Source organism: Phalacrocorax carbo, chromosome 1 (genome assembly GCF_963921805.1).
Source record: "Phalacrocorax carbo chromosome 1, bPhaCar2.1, whole genome shotgun sequence".
Taxonomy (NCBI): Eukaryota; Metazoa; Chordata; class Aves; order Suliformes; family Phalacrocoracidae; genus Phalacrocorax; species Phalacrocorax carbo.
In genome coordinates this window covers 149340414-149365653 of record NC_087513.1, presented here as the reverse complement: position 1 = coordinate 149365653, position 25240 = coordinate 149340414, and the positions used below count along the sequence as shown (strand labels likewise).

Sequence of the window (25240 nt, the reverse complement as noted above, 5' to 3'; positions counted from 1 at the left end):
TATGTTTTTCCAAATGAGCAATGAGTTGTTGGGTGGAACCATTAAGTTACAACTTTTCCCAGGAGCCGTCTAAATGCTCTTTTCTTTTTGAGTAGTGTTTACAATGTATTGATGAATCTTGTTTCAAATATCTAGCAAGGAGGAGAAATAATCAAAATATTTTTTACCTCTCTATGAGCTGATCTGGGAATCATACTTTCACAAAATGTGGACTTATAGGCTGTTATGGCCCATATCAAAATATAGGCTTTTATTGTTGTTGGGTTTTTCAAATAGTGTATCCATTCACCTCTACTGGTTCAACTGCATGTGGGTTTTTGCAATTAACAATTTTTGAATTTTATGTCTATGTAAAGTGACAGTAAATAACTACTCACTGTCAGATGCCTGAAGGCTGATTTTTGCTTGCAAAGCTTACTCTCTCGTGTCAATGTTTCTTTTGCCTCATAAGCTGATAAAACTTGAAAGCAAGCTATCGTCATGCTTTTGGGATGCAGGAAAGACAAGAATTCCTTAATGCTAGTCTCATGACAAGAGATTGTTTAGCTGAAGGTGGAAAGTTTTTTTTATTAATAATTTGCACAGCAAAAGTGTTGCCATGTAGTCATCAAAGCAAGCATTAGGTCAAGATAAACTCAATGTTGTTGCCAAAAGATGAACGTTCAGCTGGATCAGTTCCAGACTCCTGCCCATTGCCTCTAAGCTAGTCCTGGTGTAATGAGGGAGCAAAAATGGTTGGGAGGTCCCTTTGGAAGCAGTATTGCTCCATGCTGGATTAATGTGACCTTAAAACAGTGGTCTTAAAAATGGAGGAGACTGACTTTTACCGTGTATCAAGTTATTTGGCACTTCAGGTTTTTTTTAAGCTCCATAACCCTCTTGTGGTGGGTTTTTCTTTCTCTCACAGGAAGGCTGTGTTTTACATGTTTGCATTGTACTTATGCACTGCTGTTTCTGATTGTTTCTAAGCTTAAATCAAAAAAATAGGGTTACCCTTAGTGGCCCATGTGGTGATATAAGGCAAGTGTAGGTAGCTCCTTATTTCAGTCTTCCTGTATGGGTAACGTTGGAAGATTCTGCTGCTATATTTCCCCGGTCCAGGAAACTGAAAATGGCTTTCACTCTGGGATGAAAGGTTGTTGCAAGTACAGAAGCACCTGTGCTTTGCCTCTGAAGAATTCCCATTGAGCCAGTACTGCAGGTTAGAAGCAGAGGAAGTGCTTCAAGATCAGAGGTGTAGGGTCAGTTCAGAGTCCATTTGTGAGTAGATGAAAATGTAATCTCAGTGTGAAGTGTTAGCGTATCTACCTCCTGTGTGCAACATCCAATTGCATCTCTAGCATGTCGACTTACTGGAGGAGAAGAGGAACCATAGTTTGATTTCTGTGCAGTGTCACACTGATATTTAGTTAAGAAAAACATGAGCTGTTAAAATATTGCCAAGACTACAATGTTAATTACTGAAATAAATATATAAAATAAAATAAAATTTACACCTTCTTTCACACCTTCCTTTGGAGGAGTTTGTTGCTGTATGCAGAATGCATGCCAGTGGAGGGAGAAAGAAGTAACATAATTCCATGTCCATGAAATCATCTAAGGTTCTCAGCATCAATTTTAAGCCTGAGAGAGCATGTAAGATTTGTATGTTGCATAATTTTATTTTAGGATGTTTTAGTTTTGATTAAGTTCCTGTAAAGAAGAAGGTGTAAAAAAATTAAAGTGAAAACTTGAAGACCATCAAAACAATGGCAGTCTAGCTATTTCTGAGGAGAAAATTAGGATTAGCTTTCATACTGAATAAACTCTCTGGTAAAAATTGTTGAAGTATCTTAAACAGAGTTTCTTTGACATTTTGATTGTAATCTTTACATTGATTACTGTGAAACTTTGAGTATTAAAACTTAATATTTTCAACTTCACATTGAAACTTTAAGGCGAAATATTTTAAATCAGTGTGGTAAGTCAAAACAACTTGCTTTCTTTTCCAGAACTTTTAAGGGGGTTGTTTGCTTTTCAAACCTTTTAAAAAAAAAAAAACAAAACAAAAAAAAAACCCCAAAAAACCCACAAAACAAAAACAACCCATTCAATTGTTGCTCATGTTTTATTGTTTTATTCTCTTGTGATGTCATGCCGGGCACCAGTCTGCTCTCAAAAGATAAGAAGTCAATTGATTCATTCTAGAAAATCAGTTAAGCAGAAATTTTAAAAGCAATTTTTGCAGATCAGTTTTGATATTTCTCACAGTGCTTTTACAAAGCACAGGCATTTTCTCATGTTGGCCCAGATCCTTCTTTAGAAAAAAAGAATTAAACATACCCAGAGCAGAACTTCAAGAATGGGAGGTTGTCAGAGTATTTTTTAATATTTCAAAGACATATGAAAAGGCTGAAACTTACAACTTACATATTCTTTTCTTCTTTGTTTTGAAATGTTCTGTAGTTTCACCCAGAAATACCCACCAGTGAAATTTTTATCAGAAAAGGACCGTAAAAGAATCCTGGTAAGTTGGTATTTACTCAGGGGTAGTTTTTTGGGGAAGAAGAAAAATCTGTTGAATGCAATCAGTCTTGTAGGGTTAAAGACATGAGCAGGAATTAACTAAATACCTTCTATGTCGTATGTGCTGCACAGGGTTTACAGTAGTACTTCACTTACTCTGTGTTGATGTTCTCAAACTCAGCATATGGATAATACACTTGGGCTCTGGTTTGGAGGTTTGACTTGCCAATTAAGCTACTGTTCTCTGCTTGTGACATCTCAGGACTGCATTGCCAAAGGGTCTTTCATCTTGTGCTCCCAGATGGCTTAAACTTGCAGAGACTGGGAAGCTTTTTAGGCACGACTTGACAGAAAGCTTGTGTGAGTAAATTGGACAAAATCTAGTCATAAGGCTAGAAAAGTAGCTGCTCTGCAGCACTGTTAAGAAGGACCAGTTAATTAGACTGAGGGAATGTTCATCTCTCTATCTTCCATGTTGTTTCTGATATTGTGAAGCATCACAGATGTGTTAGGGTGGAAGAGGAGGGCAGGTTAAGTTAGGACAAGTAGTCATCCAAGGCATTCTTAAACTCAGCCAACTGTGCTGCAACATCAGCTTTCCAGTTTTGTCTACAAATGCTTTTGAAGATAGCTGTGTCCTAATTTTTTTCTTGTTTCTGTCCTGGGGGGGAAAAATTGTCCCCACATTTTGAAGAGTCAGAGAAAGTATAGCTACACAAGATGTGTAAATACAGGAGTATGAGTTTCTGCCTCTGTAGTACAGAGCAGCGTCTGGGACAAATCCCTCCTAAAGTGCCTAACTGATGTTTTAACGAAAAACATTGAAAAGATGCTATTAAAAACAAATTCTATTTTTACTGCTTTATTAGACAAGTATTCACTGCTCTTGCAAAACTTCATAAAGAATAAGTGTTATCAAATTAGTTTAGTTCTTCAGTGTTATTCTGTCATTTTTATGGCAGTCTGAAGGAGATAGACCTGTAGGCTCTCTGTGCCCTTGTTGGATGTGGAAGGTACACTGAGGAAAACATCAGAGAGGTTTAATTCTGAACATTCCAAATCATGTGTCCAAGTGTGATGGTTACCTTAATGTCATGGTTTTTGTGTAAGCAAGAAGGTACTTTCAAGAAAAGTATCGGTGCAAGCTGTTAATAGGCTATGGAGCTCTTTAATATTAAACTTTTAAACTTTGCCTCTTAAAGATACTGGATATTTTGAAGTCTGTTGCTTCAACAGTGATGGCGAGTAGTTGGAATAGGAGTCTTTTCTGGTGACCTGGAGGTGAATAGCTTTTTGCTGTCAATGTATTTTGTAGAGTTTAAATTACTAAAGAGAAAGCTGGCCAAAAGGGTCTGTGAATCATTCAGTTGCTTCTTATCTGTCGTGACTGGGGACTAGTTCAGTGGGAACTCAGATGGGCTTTCACAAGCTCCCTGCCCACATGGGCAGATTCATTCTGTTAGAATATCGCTGTCATAATCCTACAGGAAGAATGTTCTTCTGAGTAGCTGAAGTCAGCTTCTTAAGGATTCATGCAGACCTTGCATGACACCTGGAAGTTTCTCAGGAGTAAACACAGGAATCGGCAAGCCAAGTGAACTTTGGTAGATGATTTGCTTCACATAATGTTGATACTGTGTCTTTTCCTGGAATGCGTTCTAAATTCTGATTTTTCTCTGAATGCAGTCTCTACAGCGCTGAGCTGATAAGACAACAGTTCTAGCAGTTATTTTTTATTATATTGCCTCTATTCAGAGATGATTGCTAGTAGGGGAGGTATTTCAGCTGAGGCTTAATACTCTGGCACTTTCATTCAGAAGAGCTCAAGTCCTTGTCCTGTTGTGCATGATTTATGTACTTGCTCAGTTCTCTAAAGTGACTAGGCCAAAGACTTCTGTGTGCAAGAGAAGGAATTGTGTTCATATTATGGATGATAGTGTCGACGTTCATTCAATCTGTTGTGTGGGTTGTTTCTGAATTGAATGTGGTAGACCAATTAAAGCATAAAATAAATAAAAATTAAAGTTTCCATATGGGACATTAGATGTTTTCAATCTGCCTGCAGACAGCAGAATTGAATCTGTCTAGCAAATACAAACTTTTAAGTGCCTTTGTGGAGGAAATTTTCAGTAATAATGTGTCTTTTAGTAGATGCTGAAGTTACCAAGCATATTGGCACTACTAATTAAATATTTTTATTAATGATGTTGTATTAAAGAATGCCTATTGAAACCCCAGGTGCTGGTGCTTCAATTCTGATATGGAAATTATTTACTTACAGTATATGATTTTGTAGATTAATATGTCATTGTGATTTGCAGGAAGTCATATTTAGAAATGAAGTATATTGACCTTGCTTTTATGAGTGATTACAGGAAGGTTATACAGAGAGCTTCAGTGATAAATCATCTTTTCTTTTTTTAATGTAGCCTCAAGTAATGATAAAAAAATTAATTTATACAGTTGTTTACTTTTCCAGGGGAAATTCAGCTCCTTTTCCAAGTAGCTCTTTAATACCTATGAAAGTGATATGTTAATAAAGCTAACACAGATTTATCATAAACACTACTTACAGGTTTAAAGTAATTGGAAACTTCTTTCCAGACAAAATTGGTTTGTGCTTTTTTGGGTTTTTTTTGCTTGCATCTAGCATAGAAGAGTGCTGTAGGCAGTGCTTGGTTTGGTTTATGTTTTTTTTTTTTTCCCAAGGGGAGCAAAGACACCTTCTTTTACTGCACAAAAGACATATTGCAAGCATCTCTGGAATACTGGAAATAGAAGCAGCAGCAGGGGATTTCCTTGGGCCTCAGCTGAATGAATAGGTTCAGGTCATCTACAATCTTTGTCCTGGTCACCACAAAAAGGCAAAACCCTTGGAACATTCAGCAAGGCTGCAGCTTGCTTCCAAGTCAGGATAAGTTTATGGCAGTAGGTTTTCCATGCGTATTATTTTTCCCTTGGTAAGTGGTGGCACCTGGCAGAGGACTGTTTTCACTCAGTTACTACCGTTCTTTTCTTGTTCTCAGCATTCTGCCAGAAACCTGTCCTTCCCTCCTGCCTGTTCTGGGATAGTTGGAGCCCTGAGATTATTTCTTTTTTTCAGAGGGCTTCTCCTAAATCCTCTTTCACGTATTGAATGTGCTACAAGGAAGTCATGATAAACCCAAAAGAATACTAGATAGACCAACTACATGATTCTTTTATTAACTGGTACTTACAATGCCTTCGACACACTGATGGCCCTGAATTTTTAAGAAGAAAAACAAGTGTGAGAATACAAGAAGTGGATGTTCAAGTTTTTACAAAAGAGAACAGATGTAGTTATCCTTTTTCCTTTTCAGTTTTTGTTAGCTTTTTAGTTGCCTTTGTGTCTTTGCTGGTTTTGGTGGGGGTTTTTTTGTGGCATTTGGTTTTTTGTTTGGGTTTTTTTTGTCGTTTAAAAAGAAAGAATTTCTGCTAATCTGCCTTTTTTCAATAGTGGATGGGGAGGGAGTGGGCAGGATAAATGTTTAGGCTTTGACTAGCCCAAAGGGAAAGAACTTCAGGCATCTACATCCTCTACGTCCTTCTCCACACAGACTTTGTCATTGAGGCACATTATCCATTCATTAGATTCCTGGTTGACAATTTCACTCTCCTTTTGTTTTGTTAGTTGTCACTGTGGCTGAAGAATGGAGATCAACAGCTGAATCACTTTGGAAATATGAATTTGATGATGCAGTCATATAATATTGCTGCTGACACACACACGGCTTTTACAAGTCCCCTCATTCTTTGAGGGTGGTGATCTGTCATGTCTTTGTGTGTTCTTGAAAACAGCTTATGAAGTGCAGAGAAAAAAATTGCTTCTATAGATATGTCTGTCTGGATGTGTCACAACTTGCAGGTCTACTACTTAATGTGTTGACTGCTTCAGTACTGAGTTAGTGATTTGTTTGTTTACTGTTAAAGACTGAGGTTCAGAAAGGGAAAAAATAAAGATCTTCCTTGTTTCTACATCTGCAATGGAACAAGTACAAGTTTTAAAATATTTTATTTTTGCCTAATTCATTGCAATAAAACATCATAAACTTCCAAGACAGGCAAATGCTGGATGTCAGAGCTAATGGTGTGAGAGGCTGAAAAGATGTGGGCTATGGATCCATTAAAACTTCTCCCCATCTCCCCTGTTGCATTTGTTAGAAATCTTCCACAAGAATAACCTGGTGTTCTGTCATCTCTCTCTTCTGAGAAATGAGAATCGTAGAGAATTCTCTTACCTTTTTAGGTTTTTTTGGGCTTTGCTGTTGCATAAAAGGGCACAATCCAATTTGAAGGAAAAAAGGAAAAAAATGTAATCTGAAAAGAGATTTTGTTGATGTGAACGGTTAGCTGAACTTTTCTCCTGACAGTGATGAAATGTGTCAAGCACCTCTCTTGAAATTTTAAATGCTGTAAATACTGGATAAAAAAATTTAAGCATGGAAATGGAGTTGTTTCCCCTGGGGTAAGCACAGACCTGAAAGCTACTGTTCTTCTGTCTTCATGTTTGTAGACTTTGTCTGGTGTTTCTGTAAAAAGAAAAAGAAATTTATACCAACTGTCCTAACGCAGATAACTGGAGGAGCAGGGTTTGTGGGTTCTCATCTTACTGACAAACTAATGATGGATGGCCATGAGGTTACAGTTGTGGACAACTTCTTTACGGGCAGGAAAAGAAATGTGGAGCACTGGATTGGTCATGAGAACTTTGAACTGATAAATCATGATGTCGTTGAGCCCCTGTACATTGAAGGTGAGTAGGCTCTGCTTTGATAGCTGCACTTTATTGTGCTTTACCCTTGTAAATATGTATGTCTGTAAAGAAAGGAAATTTATGCACTGACTTCTGGATTGATCCATCTACTTTGTTTATTATTAGACTAATTTCTGTGACCAGCGTGGAGTGAGAGGTTCAGAGCACTTATGTCACTGAAATCAGTTCTTCCTTTCTGAGTGGACAGGAGGAAAGAAATCTTAAAAACTTCCTAATGTGACTGGTTTTATGAAAAGGCAGGGTGCCAGTGGGTCAGTCTGTCTGTCCGATCCATTGTCTTATGTCCCTGTGTGACTGCACAGTCTTACTATGCACACAGTCTGTAGTCTAAATATGTCATGAACTGAGAAGTTTAATTCGAGGCTGTAGTTACACTAGATGGCATACGTCCTGCAGCTGTGTATGGTCAGCTGAGAGGAGAATAAGGTCTTTCAGAGGGCAAGTCAGCTTACTTTCTTTGGTTGCCTTATGTGTCTTCTGTGGAAAACATTGCCTCTGCTTTAGGTACAAGCATTCCACAACCTGTAGAACAGGAAAATGGCAGCACTGAATTACACAAGTTTCAACAAAAAACCACCCCCCTGCCCTAAACAAAGAAAGAAATAAAAACGCATTCTGCTTCGAAGAAGTGGAAGTAACTCAACATCTAAAATATCATAAACATCAAACTATTATGCTAAATTGTAACACAGTATTAACATAGATGTATTTGGGAGATATACGCGCTTATAGACTTCTGTGGGAGCGTGTAAGTATATAGTGAATCAATGAAAATGTTACTCAACTTATACTGCAGTTCTGGAGGGTTTGTTCCATCCCTTCAAAACTTTGTAGCAATGTAGATGTTTTGTATTTTTAAACAAACAAACAAAAAAAAGAATCTGAGCTTGTATTTTTTTATTCTTGCTGAATTCTAATGGAATTTCACTGGGAAAATCTCTAGCAATTGCATCTCTTGTATTATTGCTTGTGAAGAATTCCTGACAACACTACTGCAACAGTCCTGCAAAAACATGCAATGCATTGGTTCAGTTACTGGCTGTTATTTTACTTCAAACTTCGGTTTCCACTGACAGGATAATGTGACTAGGATCTTATTAATTGACTCCAGGTGCTGGTAGTTTATACCAATTCAGCTTGTCAGCTTTCCTAATCTTTCCCCTGTGTTACCTTCTTTGTGACTGATTATACTTGAGACCTTCTCAGAGAATTATCCTTGCTGCTAAAGCTGTTGCCCACTTTACTAGGCAATAATGGGTGGGAATTCAGAGACCATTCCCCTACCTTTCCCATATTTTATGCAATTAAGTCACTAATTCCCCATTTTTGCTGACAACAAATTATAACATGTTGTTTAGTGGACAGTTTGTTGAATGTCTTCTCATCCTCCAGTGGCATAAATTAAAAGCTGGCATGGGTAAATGTTAAAAACAAATTAACTTTGATATACTGGTATAGGAACATCGTAAAATTTCATTTCAGTGCAGAGTTTATATTCAAACATAGGAAAGGGGATGGTGAGAAAGATGAGGCAATGAGGGGTAGTTTTTGTTGCAGATTAACGAGTTGGTGTATGGATCAATACTTCTTTTCCGAGTCCCAGTTTTTCCTTTTCACTTGTAAATAGAAATTGAAATTACTATGAAGTCATGACAAAAGAAGGGTCCTATCTGAAGAATTCCTGTTTATTTGCTGTCCTGTTTAAACAAGGTCATATAAGGATGTTTGACACTTAAATTCCACAGAGTAGTCAGTACTTTATTTCTGAAGACCTCATTTCTGATTGAGAAAGAAAAACATCTGCACTTTTGATATGGAAAGTGAGTTTAGTCTCACTATATTTCTTGGTGCTTTTTTTTTTTGTGCGTAGGTGTCACTGTGAAGCTAAAATCTGCCTTGCCTGAGTCATTATCTTTGATCCATGACATGAAGTGTCACTCAGCATTCTTGGATCTTGATCTGGATTGGCCAGAAACAGTAATAAATCACCTAAACATGCATTTTATTTCTCAGCCCTGGGATACCTATAGTTAACTGTAGTGCTGAATGACTTCCTCCCCCTCCACTAGGATTTCCTTTGCGTTAGCATTTGGAGATGTCAGTAGAAAACTCATAAGAACATAGCTTTCACTTAAGCTTTTTCAAGCAGAAGAGCAAAGGCCCTGAATTCTTTAATGGAATGAAAGTAGTTTAGGAATCTTGAAAGACAGAAAATAGTAAAAAAAAAAAAAAAATTTTTCTAAATTTTGTGTAATACGTTTTTTTTAATTGTAGTTTGAGTTTTGGTCTGTGTTCTTCAAGTACTCTGGATTTTTAAAGATATTTTCATTTCAGCCTAAACCTTATGTTGAGTTTTAATCCACTGATAAATGGGGGATTTTTTTGGTACAGGAAGGCAATTTTCTGTTCTGAAGGGTGGTATATAAAGAAAAGAATCTGTTATTACTCTTTTCCGTGTTACTGGCAAAAAACTGTAGAAATCCAGCTTTGCTTATTTTCTGCCTCTCATTCTCTACATTTTTTTAAGATTATAAGCACCTGAAGATGGTTACTCAAAAGCATTGTGGCTCATGTTCCTGCAAACCTTAGTGTCAAAACACACAGATACTAGTTGGAGAACAAATGAGAACGAATGCTTGCTCTGGTGTTACTGTGACCTACCCCACTTCATGGTAATAGGCAGAATTACATTAAAAACTACCAAATGAAATTTTAGATTACTCATGTCCTACATTTATTTAATGTACTTACTTTCCATAGTGACTTGAGGATTTGTTCTGTCTTGTTTATACCCACCTCTGCATTAGAGTTCACTTGTGTTTGTAGGAAAAATTTTATTGTTAAACCCTTTTGAGCCACCAAAGTCTGTATTCCTGCTGTGAATTAGGTGCTTTAAAAAACCCACAAAAACCCAACAAAAATTCCACCGCTCAAAAAAACCTAAAAAAAGCCCTCAAACAATACCCACCACCACCACCCCCTACCACTCCTAAAATATAAGCCAGTTTCAAGGTGATGTCATAAGATGGCAGTCATACCACAAACGTGACTCCTGAAAAGCAAGTAATACCTCTTAGTCTTCAGTCTTGAGGTCTGATTATCAACTGCCATTAGGTGCACACATCTTGTCCACAGTAGCTACAGCAGTTGAATAAAACAGGAAGAAAATCTCAGACAGGGATGCACAGCCCCTGTCCTTCTCATGCTGGCGTTTCTTGCTGCTTCTTCAGCAGCCTCTGGAAGCCTTAAAACAATCTTCTATAAGGTGATACATGCACATTCCCACACAGCCATCCCTTGGATCTGAAAGACTTTCTCTTCAGCTGAACTGTTTTCACTGCTCACATTAACACATTTAGGCCTTTTGTTTCTTTTTGGGTTTTTTGTGGGTTTTGTTTGTTGGTTTTTTTCTTTTTCCTCTCCTTCCATAAATCTGAAACAAAAACACACCTGAAAATGCCACAGATTTCCAGTGCTTTATCAACAGTGACTCAGTTGAACTGATTTCATTTCCCTAATCACAAATGCACAGTGTTTTGAATGCTTTATCATTATATCAAAAAATTGTATAGCTTAAAGATCCTCTTCCCTGCAAAAGATGTTCATAGTAGTCCTCAAGTGTTATGCTTTTTAGAGGTTTTTCTTTTTCTTTCCAACTTAATTACATCTCACTTCTGCCCACTTTGGTTTTGAGCCATAGGAGCACAGTTGCAGAGTAGGAATTGCTGATGGCCTCCAATCCTTCACTGTTTAAACAGGAGCTCTTGGTACAATATTAATACAATAATTCTAAAATTGTGGTCTGGCAGCTGAAGGTGAAAGAGGCTACTTCTTTTTTGTCAGTGTAGTGAAGAGTAGTTCCCTTCCTGATGCTCAAGGACAGACTTCTAAAGCAAATGCAGGTGCACTGCCTAACTAATATAATATGAAGCAAGTGAGAAGAGTTCATAAGTGGTAGGTAAGGAAGAACTACTTCATCACTTGCTTCCTGAGATGAGTTGAAATAATTAATGTGAAAATTAGTTAAATAAAGCTGAAGTTTTGTGGATTCTAATAATAAATTATTATTATTACTCGTAGTATTACCACCAGCAATCTGGTTTCTGGCAAAACATTTCTTAAATGTCAGCTCTGTTTTCAGTGACTGTTGTGAGTGCTAAGGTAGTTTGGGTTTTATATTAGGATCTTCTGGCTTTCACTGAAGAGCTTTCAAAATGATAGGGTAAACCCTCATTTTGCAAGTTAAGTGCTGTAAGCATGTGACCTACATAGTGACAAGGAGATTGGCTTTCAGAGTTTTCAGAAGGTATGAAGTTGTTGGTAGCATGCACATAGATATAGAAAATGACATTATTTTAGAACTTCAATAGATCATTGGCTTGACTGGTCCTAAAAATGTTTTTATTCTGAAGGACTTTGCTGGCCTGTGGGTCTGAGTTGACTTCAAGGCTAAAACCAACAGCTCACAAAATTGGCCAAAAGAATAGGCTGTAGCCTTGTGCATACCAGCCTTCCAGAAATCAAGATGATTTTACTAAATACTGTTCTACAATATCCCAAGATTGTTCTGTCTCCATGTCATTTCACAGATAACTTAAGGCACATACAATTACAGTTCCTAGTTTTTTATGTGAGCGCCTTTTTTTTTCACTTCAGTGTTTCCATCCCACATTTTTCTCCCCCTAGTCTTAATTCCCTCTGCCACACACTTAATATATTCAACTTGATGGCTTTAAATTGTACGATTATGGAAAGTCATGACAAGGCAGAAGGTAACATATGCTACTTAATTTTGTTTGTCCAGACCCACGTGCAGTGGTGCCTGGGTGTCTGGTGAAGCTCTCCAAAAGTGCTCCAGTACGAGGAATATGGTGAACCTTTATAAAGTTATCCTAGTTTGCCTTAAGTTACAGGCAACACTTTTAACATTAGGAAGAGGAATTTGTATTTGTAGTCCTTTTAGGTTCAGTATAATAGAAATGTCTTGCTAAATCATGTCAGGTTCTCTGGTCTGACCTACAATAATGGAATTGGCATAGCTGTTCTTTACAAGAAAAGTCCATATGTTTAAGCTGTAGACACTTGTTTGTATGCTTCTGATCAAAGCTTTTCTGCTTAGTACTTCCTGACTAGCAAGTACCATGATGGATGCAGGTGCTTAGTGGACTTAGTGACCCGTTTAGTCCTTTCTAGTACCATGACACATGTTGAAGGCAGAAATTGAAGGTCATTCCTTCATAGGAAGGAATGTAATTTCCTATCATAGGAAAGGTGGTAGATTCTACTCTTACTGTTCACTTAGGAAGCACGTAGAACACGTGCAGTGATACGGCTGGAAAATAAGGATAGATGATATGAAGGAGGGTGGTCTTATTGCAGTATTTTGTAAAAGTGAGTGGTTATATTGATCATACTTGTTTAGCATTAAGGAAAGTGCAAAACTGAACATTTTTGTCTGGGATTAGGTATTACAGAGTCTATGTATACTAAATTATAGGGGGGTTTTGAGCTTTTTACATGGAACAGGGCACAACTGACAAATTTTAGTTGCTATTGACCTTGAAATATGTTACTAAAACTTTGTGTTAATCATAGATTTCTATACTTGTCACTGGGTGCCTGCTAGCTTGAATGTTTATGACAGCTTCTACGTCTGTGCTATTTTTGTAATGGATTTGATTTTTTGCTTTATTTCAGCAAAATTGTAACATGAAAAATTTGTTTAACGTTCCTTTATTTTATTACTAGCCTACCATCCTGTGCTTGGTAAACTACTTGTTGCTTCTGTGTTCACAGTAGCTTACAGACTTCTAGCCCCTGATATGAGTTGTATACAAAACTTGCAGAATTTTGTTATTGTTTGTTTTTCTTTTATGGTCCTTACCCATCTACATCGAGCTTTGGACAACCTTTCACACAGTCATTTTCATTTAATTGCACTATGGTTTCATTCGAAAGCTAGCTCAAGGTTTCTTAGCAGGCACAGTTAAATGTTGTAAAACTTTACCTCATACAAAGGGAAGAGGTATGGAGGTCAACTGCAAGATGCGTTTGTTCCTGTCCTCCAGTAGATGCTGTCCCAGTCACTCTGATAATTAATCCTTTAGGATAGCTTTCCACAGTTCTGGCATGAGGAGAGTTTAAGTTGCCTGCTGTATTAAATAACTGCCAACTTTGTGCTAAAGCACATGAGCTTGTCAGCCAAGCTGGGTAGATGGCTTTGTCTGGCATGCCTGGCTGGCCTGCTGAAATTCTGAGACAGAAAAGTTATCTGTTTCTTAGACTGACAGTTGAAAGAGCGAAGGTGGAAGGAGAAATAACTGTACTTTTTTTTAACATCCTCAGCTTGATGTCTCAAATTTGACCAGTTTGGGGAAGAAACTTGCCTTTCCACCTTTCTGAAATGTCCAACACTCTCTACATGTTTTGGAAAATGAGCGATGTTTTGAATTGTTCTAAACTCAATGCTCTAAAGATTCCTTCCTAGACAAGAGGAAAAGGTCCAGGAGCTTCCTGGCTGCCTGTCACTTTGATCTTAAAGGTGACCATTTGACACTTTGCAAATGTCCTATCTTCCATCCATCTCCTAGTTCTGCTCTTGCTGAACCTTTTCATCACAGGGATCTATTTTTGCTGTTGTGCGTATGGGAGGAAGTATGTTGAGGCAAACCAGACTCAGACAGGGAAGAACATGTCTCTGGCAAGTAAAACCTTTGTGTCCTAGCTCCATTTCTTTGCCACCTTTAAAGTAATTGCCAGCTGGGAAACAAAGTAAGAAGGAAGGATCAGGGGAAAAAGAGTGCTTTCTTTTTTACCTTTTTTCTTTTTTTTTTTTTAAGCTCCATCCATTACACTTAGCTTCTTGTTTAAAAATCAATAAATGAATTTGAAGATTATAAGGAACGTTGGGGGTTTTGTATTTTGTTTGCATTTGTTTCTAGCTAACAATTGTACAGCCACTTGGATAATCACAGGCTCAGTTGTATCCTGATGCAGCAAAAGGAAAGGCAATTTTTGGCCCTGTTCATCTGAATTGCCACATGCTGTTAAAGGAACCATTCTTACAGGTGCTGCTGTGTGTCAAAAATTCAGCAGGTATTTAAAAACAGCAAAAATAAAGTGGATGGAGGTAGGGAGGCAGGAAAGTGTTCACTTTGGCTTTGACAGACTAGGATTGGGCAGTAAGTTACTGACGGACCACAATGCTTTTGAAGTGACGTTTTCACTTGGCAAAAATTCCACTACAGCCTGTTGAAAACAAGATCTAGAAAGGGTTGTGAAGAAATAGGTAGGGAGAAACAGCACAAAACTCAGGTCAGAGTTCAGCTCCGTGTGGGCTGCAGGTGGCTTTAGCTATTACTTTGTTCAATTTTCTGAGCCACTGTGCTTAAATTACCTGCTGCCTGCAAGCAGCAGTCAGCGGCTTCTCTGAGCATTTCTTTCGTCAGCTTCCAGTCTACCCCTTTTCTTCAGTGTCATGACAGTACCATGCTGTGGGAAGGGGATGCTTACATTCAGAGGCATAACTCAAGGCAGCCGTGTATTTCATTCATATTCATGGCTTATCTGTAGGAGGCATGTCAGAGTTCAACAGACCAATTAAACTTTACCCCATTGCTACCTCTTTGCATTGTTGCCCCAACACAAGGAATCCTGCAAAATAATTTGATTAAATTTTATTCACTACTGAAGCTTACAATCCACCAGTGATGAAAATAAGGAGAAATTATGCCACGTCGCACTTCATGCAGAACGATTAACTATTAAGGTCGGCTTCTGTGAAAAGGTCTCTCTTGATGCTGCGCTGGAGTTGATAGTGAATGGAAATATCAGTTTCTGTTGATATGACAGTAAATAGCAGAGCAGTCTGCTACACGAAATTGTATTTCTCTGCACTTTTTAATGTGAGAATAAGTCCTCACCAATGTGACACATGCCAAAATTGTACCTCTAGCTTTTTGGGCTGTTTTGACATCTTGTAGGCAGCTGGTCATCTCCGCTGTAGAGATTCACATCTGTAGACCAAAGAGGCAATGGCAACACATAAGAAGTAGATATATTTTGTGGCATCTGCTTCAGCATACTGTCAAATATCATTATCCTGTCAAGGTGGTAAAACTTGGGAGTAACGGAGTCATGCAGAGTGCTTTAGAAGCTGATCTTGTGTTTATGCTGATAGTTAATTGTTTTGTCTGTTGAGGTTTGACTTAATATTAATCAAAATAAGAGAAATTATTTCGATATTGTAAGCTTAAGTAGTGAATAAAATTTCATCACAAATTATTTTGCAGGATTTCTTGTGTGGGGGCAATAATGCAAAGATACATCATGGGGTAATCTTTGACATGCCTCCTACAGATGAGCCAATATGCACTCACAGGAGCTATGAGCTTGCTCAGTAGACTTAAAAACAACAGTTAATCTAGAAAAACTTGAATATATGTGCAAGCACATATAAAGATTGAAGACTAAGATGCTAAAAATTAAGAAGGAAAGTAGGTTTTACCTTGACAATTTTGCCAGTATTTTTAAAGCTTTATTATTAGAACATGTGCTTATCTTAAAAAGGATGTAATGTTTTAATATGAAGAGATGCTTGTGTTTTGAAGGTTTTTAACTACTTTTTTTTTTCATTTCTTAAAGGATTGTTGAAAAGTAATAGGTACATTCCACATGGATAAATCAAGCCACTTACATACACTGTCACCCTAACCACTTTGGGTTTTTTTACATTAGAGACAGGTCAGGAAGCAAAGGATTGTGTCCTTGCTTTGCCAAATGAAATTTGGGGATCAGCGAAGAAGGGGAGGTCTTTAACAAGAAATGCCCTCCTCTAACATTTCAGTGTTCTTAGCTAGCTGGGAGTAGGTGATAACTTCATATTTCATATTTTTTTCCTACTAGTTGTACCTCAGATACAGCCTGTATCTGTGCTGTTGAAGCAAGTATAGTTATATTCAAATGGAAAAAAAGAAAAACTGGGACAAGTTTGGATTTTTTTTTTTTTAATTTGAACGTCAAAGATGCTTCTACCCTGTTTTTGGTAGAAGAATTAATATAAAACTGGAGAAAAAAGTTCATTATATCACATACTGTGAAAGTTAAACTCAACAGAGGGCTAACAGTAATCAGTACGTTGTCAAAATACAGCTTTATTTGATATTGCTATCATTTACTACTGCTTGTTAATTATAAAACACCTGAGGAAAAAGTTAAAATTTTTGAGTGTGCCTTTTGACCAATAGCGTTCTGTTCTAGGGCAAGGCAGCCTTATGCCATGCAATACTGTCTTCTGTCAGAATAGCAGCTAGCCTTGACTTTTCCGGGTTCTTTCAGGTTTCAGTGCTGAGTCTTAAAACAAAACAAAAAAAACTTTCCTTTTGTAATACAAAGAAGGAATTACTTTCCCTTCTTCCATCCTGCCATTCTAATTCTTATATCACCTTTTGACTGCTTTTCTTGGATGACCTTGGCAGAGGATTTGTTATTTTTCTTTCTTAAGCGTCGCTATCTTTCATTTGATCTCATGTTTAAATTTTTTTTGGCATTTGCTTATCCATGTTCTTTTGGTTTTTTTAATTAGTTCTGGCTAACTGATTTATGTTATATAGAAGAAGGTGAGACATTTTCATATTTACAATAATTGAGTTGTGAAGGGCTCGCAGGTTGAGCTTTGTCAAATATCGGATACTGCTTGTGAAAATAAGTCCAGTTTTTATTGGTTTATTTTTATTATAATTTAACAACAAAAAACCCACTTTTTTCCCTGCAGTACTTCCAACATTTGCATTCTTTTTTCATGCAATGCATTTTGCAACCCTGATATGCTGAAGCTGGTATCAAATTAGGATTTGCATAAGATTTTAATTATTACCTATGTTAATAAACTAATATCTTGGATTTCTTTTAGGTTTCACATTTAAGACTGACTCTGGTCTACTGCACAGCTTATTGAGGTTTTTTTTTAGTTCTTTAAATTTGCTGAGGTGGGCTGAACTCTTTGAAGTTCTGAAGTACAGAGAGAGCAACTTTCCTGATGGCTTGTTAGAAAACCAAAGTTGAGCAAAGTCCTGTGTGCTTGTTTTCCATGTATTGAATACCATTTATGGTACCTATGTGTCTTCTGAACCTCCTTGATAGAAATGACTGCCATGCTGGTTCTAGAAATAGACCATTTTATGAAAATGGGTAAATAGCTGAAAATAAGCAAGTAAGCCTGACTACTGGATGAATTGACATCAAAGCACAATTCATTATGCTTAAGATAGAAATAACCAAAGTAGAAGAAGTTGGAGAGAAAAGAAAGTCCTGATTGATGATACATTTGGCCTTTGAACTTAAAATCTGTTACAGCCTTTATTCTCTTTTCTCTCTCTGTTCTTTTGTGCTAGGAATAGTTGTTAAATTGGAATCATAGAATGGTTTGGATTGGAAGAGACCTTAAAGACCATCTAGTTCTAACCCCCCTGCTGTGGGCAGGGAGACCTTCCACCAAAACAGGTTGTTCAAAGCCTCATCCAACCTGGCCTTGAACACTTCCAGGGATGGGGTGTCCACAACTTCTCTGGGCAACCTGTTCCAGTGTCTCACCACCATCATAGTAAAGAGTTTCCACCTGATATCTGATATAAATCTACCCTCTTTCAGTTTAAAACTGTTAGCTCATCCTATCGCCACACTCCCTGATAAAAGTTTGTCCCAATCTTTCTTATAAGCCCCCTTTAAGTACTGAAAGGCTGCAATAAGGTCTCCCCAGAGCCTTCTCTTCTCCAGGCTGAACAACCCCAGCTCTCCCAGCCTGTTATCACAAAAGAGGTGCTCCATCCCTCTGATCATTTTTGTGGCCTCCTCTGGACATGCTCCAACAGTTCCATGTCCTCCTTGTGCCGAGGGCCCCAGAGCTGGACGCAGCTCTGCAGGTGGGGTCTCACCAGAGCAGAGTAGAGGGGCAGAACCACCTCCCTCGACCTGCTGGCCACGCTACTTTTGATGCAGCCCAGGATATGGTTGGCTTTCTGGGCTGCAAGCGCATGTTGCTGGCTTGTGTCCAGCTTTTCATCCACCAGTACCCCCAAGTCCTTCTCTGCAGGGCTGCTCTCAATCCACTCATTGTCCAGCCTGTATCTATGTTTGGCATTGCCCCAACCCAGGTGCAGGACCCTGCACTTGGCCTTCTTGAACTTGATAAGGTTCACACGGGCCCCAGTCTGTACTCGTGACAGTGGTGTAACTGTTTAGGTTTTTTTGTGCTAGGCTTTATTTTGCTGTTGTGTGGAATATGTATTTCTGATGGGTGATTTGAATCTTTAGGTTTATTTACACTGCAATCACATAAATGCAGCAAATTTAATTAGTTAAGAGCGAGACTTTTACTACCTGGGCAATCTGTTGCCAGTACCCAAACGACCTTATTTTAAATTAGGTTGGGCATCGGTATACCTTCATTGATTGCAAGGTATGGTCTAGTGTGTTGGTTGATTATATTTCGTAACTGCAGAGGCTGGAATCTCTGTATTGTGGAGGTTTTGTTTGTTTTATAAAGCTAAAATGCTCTATTATACAGAGTGCCACAAAGAACACCAGTGGAGCAAAGGCAATAGATAGGGGAAAAAGGACAAAAGTTGCATGCCCATATCTTGGCATATACATTTAAAATATAAATATGATGGTAATCCCATTAATATTTCATTGGCAAGTGGCTTACAAATAAAAATACTGTATTTATTTTTCTGAAAGGGTTCTTCCTGGTATTAAAATATGTTTCTGCCATCTTTGCTTTGGGATTCCATTTGAGAAAAATATTCTGAATCTGGTAGTCACTTAAAAACTTGAGGATAATAGAATGTTGCGTATACTTTTGGAGCTTCTAAGCATCTCTGAAGTACTCATAAAAATTTTTACAAGTCAAAATGTCAATACCCAGCCAGACTTCTCTATCTGTGTCAATAATGTCGATATATACTATGCTTTAGTTTTTGTATTACTAAAAAGTAAGTCTTGCTTTGGGTTTCAACAGGTTTGCATGTTTGTGTGTGTGTGTGTATATATATTATAGGTAGCAATATGGGAAGTGTTGAGTTCTAATGTTAGGAAATGCAGAAAGAAGCACTTGTTTCTTGACCCTAATGTTTTCTCATTTAGTAAGTTACATGTGAAAATAACATGGCTTCTTTCCACCCTCTGGTTTTCTGTAGTGGACCAGATCTATCATCTAGCATCTCCTGCTTCTCCTCCAAATTACATGTATAACCCTATAAAAACGTTAAAGACCAACACTATTGGGACATTAAACATGCTGGGTAAGTATTAATCATTTTTCTTACTTAACTTTGTTAGACGCCGTGTAACCTGGACAGAGTCAGTGGAGGAAAAGGAGGATGGAGCAGATGAGTTGAATGTTTTAAGAAGTTGATTCTTTAAGAAAAATAAGGCTGGTTTTTTCTCCTCCTTGAAGATTGTTGTACTTTTGCTTTAAATATATCTGCAGGTGAACTCTGATAACATGCCAGCTCAGCTATCAAAGCATAAGAACATCTTGTCTGTAACTTGACTGTGGAATAATAACTGCCCATAATTATAGAAGCCACAGGAACAATTAAGAGCATGGGATTTTTATAGCAAAGTTGTGTCCATGACTGCACTTCTCATCTTGGTGACTGTGGAACATTCTCATGTTTGCCATGAGTGACTGTGCCTTTCACTACAGCGAACATTGAATTAGGTAGAACTGCATTGGCTCTGTAAACCCTGAACATCAAGAGTACTGCACCCTCTTGTGCATGCCTTGGCTAGCAAATTCTGCAAGAGCATTTAATTTCTAGCTTTATGCTAGATAATTACAAGGCAACGTTTTCAGCTTTGTCTGTTGGGTTTTGATGCTGGGAATGGGCCTATAAAAAGAAGGCCTCAAGCCTTCACTACATTTTCCTCCCATCTTTGATCCATTTGGCATATGCTGCAGCTTGAACTGGGTGTCAGTGATCCTAAGAGTTATTAGGAGGCCAAAAAAATGCTGGGCATTATCTCAGCTGAGTTTCTTATTTGAATGATACTCTAGTGAGTACAATTCAGAGAATTAAGTGATTTAGAAGCTATTGAGGCACCAGACAATTGTATGGCATAGATGAGAGCTTTTCTTTGATTGGCCATGCCAACTTGAAGGCCAGGAAGTAATTGAAATGGAGTGCAGAATAGTTTTGAGTGATAGGTAGGATCATCCAGGTTGTTTAAATGGGCATATTATAGGGAAAACGATTGATTTTGTCCTATAAGATGTTATTCGGTGCCAGTTTCTTTATGTAGCTGATATTTAAGTTTTGGTAGTCATAATATGGTGTGTTTTTTCAAGATCCCAATTTCATAACTAGAAAATGTTTGTGCTTATTTGGCCTTTATTTAGGGTATAATATATGAAGTTCTTAGGTCTTGGTTCAGAGTAACTTTTAGTCCCAGAAACAAACACATCACATGTGGGTGCTGCTCTGCCATTTCTCAAGTCTTCTAGCTTGGGAGTGGGGAGCTATGGATGTGGTTTATAGCTAGATTTATGTAGTGAAAGAAATTGAATTCTCTTTAGAAACATGCAGAAGTAGTTAAAGAACTACTGAAATAGTTAATGTGACTGAAAGATTCTTGAACTTGATCTAATTATGTTGTTCTTTCCCTGCCCAAAATTTAGGGTTAGCCAAACGTGTTGGAGCACGTCTGCTGCTGGCCTCTACGTCAGAGGTATATGGAGGTAAGAAGGATAAAACTGTTTAGAGCTCTTGAGAGTTGACTGTGTAAAAGGGTATTCGCAAACCTTTTGTTGGTTGATTGGTAGATTTTTATCACTGTCTTAACTTGATTTCTTTATCAGATACACTTCTCACAGCTTAAAATGTTGGCATCAGTACTTGCTTTAAATCTCTAGTCAGGCTGGCAGAAGGAGGCTCAGACTTTGTAACTTTCCTGCACCTTAGTTTGTGGCCTTTTTTCAAAAGGGCTTGCAGGGGAATTTTGAGGATTGAACTCTGATTAAAATCCAGATGCCATAATGAAAACCTGGGAAGAAAGATAATTTCAGTAACAAACCTGCTTTTGTCTTCCCCAATTGTATTGTTACGATACAGCAATCACCCCAGTGTGCGGCACAGTGCAATAGACAAGGGCATAACCTCCAGGCTAAGAAAATAGTGATTGTGCATGCGTGCCGTTGCAGTATCTCTTAAAACATAGTATTGAGCAATGGTGCCATATCTCTCCTTCCTTTTACCAAGAAATGAAGTAGCGAGAGAACGACTGATACAACTGCTAGCCTCAAGGACACTTCTGTAATTGAACGAACTCCTTTCTGGAACAGGGGACCAACAGGGAAAAAAAAAAACCACCCCAAAACCCAAGTTTTGAAGCCTCATTGCTTAGCTATGATCTGCCTGCTGAACCGGAAGACTGGAAAGTCCCATTATCAGGCTTTGTTGTCTCAGTAAAGCCAGTGGAGAGAGTCTACTCATATCATATTCTGACTAAACAGACAAAGTCATTTTGCTGAAACATAAAGGACAGAAAAAGTCAGAAAATAACCATTAGCTGTTTCCACAGGACTCCTCAAAGCAGTGATGTATAGAGAGCTTCTAGCTGCTTTGCAAGGCTGCCTCTGCCAGAAAGGAGACAGAAACTCAGGTGGCCTTCCAAATCACGGCACCTTCTGGGGCTCTTTCAAGAATGCTGTAGGCTTTTAAAGTAATTGTGTAAAATCCCTCTGCGTTTGTCATTGCTCTGTGGCTCTCATATGGCAGCAGTTCATCTGTAATCATGTTAGCGAGCAGCGTAAAAAGTGGAAGGGTTGATCAGAACTCACCATCAACTTTGTTTCAAAAATTAAACTGTAACACTTGAAAGTTCAGTAGTAATGTATGCAAGCTTCAAACCCAGTGGGGAGGATAAGGCAGCACTGATAGCGAAGTGGGGAAGTGTAACAAAGTGATTGTATTGTTTCAAGCATATAGAGCGACCACAGGCACACACACAGAGCTTCCTAGGAGATTTTTGGCTGGTTCGTTTACTTTGTAATCAAGAGCTTCTGTACTGCGTCAAACCAAAGCGTTGTCTAACCTGATTATTTGTGCCCATGATAGCAGGTGAAAATGCTTAGGATAAAACAGAAGAAACATAGCAAGTACATCCTGGTACATTGCTCTACTCTTTCTTCTTGAAGAAATGCAGTACTTCTCCATTTGGTCCATTTTCCTTTCCTTGTTTCTTATTTTGTAAAACTTGAAGATGCTTTATTTTCTATTTTTCCAAATACAGTAGAAAGCGCTGCCTACATAACCTACAATATTTCCTCTGAATTACATTAGATAAGAGTCTTATTTGTTCCCATGAAGTAATCTGTGTTTGCAGAGAAGAGTTGAATATAACCCTCTTTTCACACACTCTTCTAGGGGAAAGCAGGCGGTGGCTGTTGTTTGCTTGTGCTCAGTTATCTACTAGAGTCTTCTGTAATTGTCATTTTCATGGTTCTAGTGAACACACTTTTAAGGAATGGTATTGAGACTATCTTTTAAATGCATGATTCAGAGAGAAGCTGCTAAACTGTATAACACCAGTGATCTACTGAAAGATTCATTATATATAGTCAATTTTTTACAGAAGATCATTTAAAGTGGTTATTTTTTATCTTGTAGATCCTGAAGTTCACCCTCAGAATGAGGATTACTGGGGCCATGTGAATCCAATAGGTCCAAGAGCCTGTTATGATGAAGGAAAGCGGGTTGCAGAGACCATGTGCTATGCATACATGAAGCAGGTATTAGTCTTGTATGAGATTCAGTGTATTTTCTGTAATTATGAAGGCCAAATGTGTGGCAAAATTGGAATATGTGTATTTAGGGGTAGGAGGGCAAAAGAAAATGTCTTGAATAGGAGGATTCATACTGTAGCTGCAAAATCTGTTTTCTTTAATGTAGAAGCCTTATTGCTCCCATCTGTTGTTTTTTCAGATGAGCAGCGTTCTTCAAGAAAACGTACTTTAGTCTTCTTGATAGACATATTATGTCTTTCAGTATCATAAGTAGTTTTTAGACAGATTAAACTGAGGTGACCTTATTAATTTGGGAGCCAGATAACAGAGTTGGTTTAAGTTGGTCCTGTGTTGAGTGCTTTTCTGAATAGGCCTGTTACTGATAAATGTGGGAAGTTTAATGAGCATAATTGAAATCAGAATATGTAGGTAAAAATGAGGAAGTTCTTTAATGAGTACCCATATAGGAGCAACGTATTTTCAATTATTTTAGAAGTGTCTTAAAATTATGTAGGTATAAATACAGCCCTTAATGAAAGATAAAAATTCCCAGCTATGTAATGCACTTTTTCCAGGCAAATACAGGAACATGAGGATAAAATGCAATTTAAAACACACACGTGAAATGATACATGCCAGTTTCTATGGGTTTCATATCAAAAAGTAGAAACTCATCATTAGCTAACTAACCCAGCATTGACTCTTTACCTGTATGTGAATTTTATTTACCTGCTGTTCAGCTAGTCTCTGGGAGACTATCCGATTAGAAAATGTGGCATACTAAAGAAAATCGTATTACTTTTTCTTGGTGTTTGCAGCCTTAATATACAAAGGTATAAATCAATCAAATGTGGTATATTCTGTAGAATTTTAAACCTTTAAATTACAAGCTACTAAGGGCTTTTAAAATGCTCGTAAAAAGAATTAACCTTAAGTGGTAAGACTTTAGGGATGGTATTTTAGTACAGAAGTTGTAGCAATTTTCTCATATCTCTTCTGCCAGACAGAAAAGGCAGAGGTTCATGTCTTCTTTGTTCTCTCTTAAATAATTTCAGGTACAATATGGGGGTACCGCTCTTGTTCAGGATGATGTCCTCTATGCTCCTCTGTACAAGAATATTCCTCACGGGTCTGGAAATCCATTTGCAGTTGAATATTGTGGTTTTTATGATAAATCCTTGTGCTGTAGGGTATTGAATTTTTTGCAAGTTTGTGGTACATGCTGCAGTATTCTTTTAGAAAGGCAAGACTGTAGGTCATTTTGAAAATCATGGGCTGTATCTTAAAGCCACAGGATGAGTCAAATTTTATGCAGGATTTACAAAGGATAGTAAAGGTTTGTAAGATGGAACTGCAATGCACATGTACATAAATGAAAACTCGTGATGCAAATGAGCTCTCTGTCCCAGGGGCAGCTCTGTGAGATATTTCTTGTGCTTTATTATGGGTTAGTGAAGTCTGCCCTAGCTTGTCCCACTTTCAGGTATATTCTGAAATACTGTTGAGCTTTTTTCTCCCTCCAGAATTCAGAACATACACTGTTATTAGTGGAGGAAACGTCAACTTTTGCTAGTGGAAAAATCTGACTACTGCTACGAAAATAAGAATTATGCTTTTAAGGGGGTTTTCAGTCAAGAGTGACCTAGCCCAAAACAATTGGATTTGTGGGATGTCAGGCTAAAATGTTTCCAGAATCTTCTCAGCTTCAATAAAAAGAAGAAATAAGCAAACTTATTTCTGGGGGTTTTTTTGGTAGTTTCTTCCAGAGTGTTCCATTATCATGCACATAGTTAGGTACCTTATATATCCACTCATGTTTCAAAAAAATATGAAAATTAACTTCTACATTATATTTCCTGACCGGCTGTTTGAATCACAACAGTTCTTGAATCTATTCAAGGATTATGACACTTTATTCATAGTTGTCAGAGTTCCTCAGTAGTCTGTGCTGTCCAAGACCTTTATGGTGTGCACCCTTTTCTGCTTGGCAGCATTGTTTTGTTCACTTATTTTGACTCTACGAATCCAGCATTTCTTGACTATCTCCTGTTTATGACTGCTGTCTTTAAACAAGCCCAGCAGTACTTCTTTATCAAAGAGTCCAAGGGCAGTAGTAGCATTCAGTAATATACAAGCATCTGCTTGAAAGGAGAGGT

At 37.9% G+C, this 25240-nt stretch overlaps 1 protein-coding gene across 1 annotated transcript in view; it reads left to right on the top strand.

Annotated features, from left to right (window-relative positions):
* Window positions 1–25240, top strand: part of UXS1 (UDP-glucuronate decarboxylase 1) — a 66560-nt gene that overhangs the window by 20966 nt on the left and 20354 nt on the right. The window contains exons 5-9 of the mRNA XM_064439534.1: window positions 2446–2506; window positions 7099–7279; window positions 19495–19599; window positions 20979–21038; window positions 22969–23090. Of these exons, the coding sequence (XP_064295604.1) occupies window positions 2446–2506; window positions 7099–7279; window positions 19495–19599; window positions 20979–21038; window positions 22969–23090 (529 nt within the window). The remainder of the gene's footprint in view (window positions 1–2445; window positions 2507–7098; window positions 7280–19494; window positions 19600–20978; window positions 21039–22968; window positions 23091–25240) is intronic.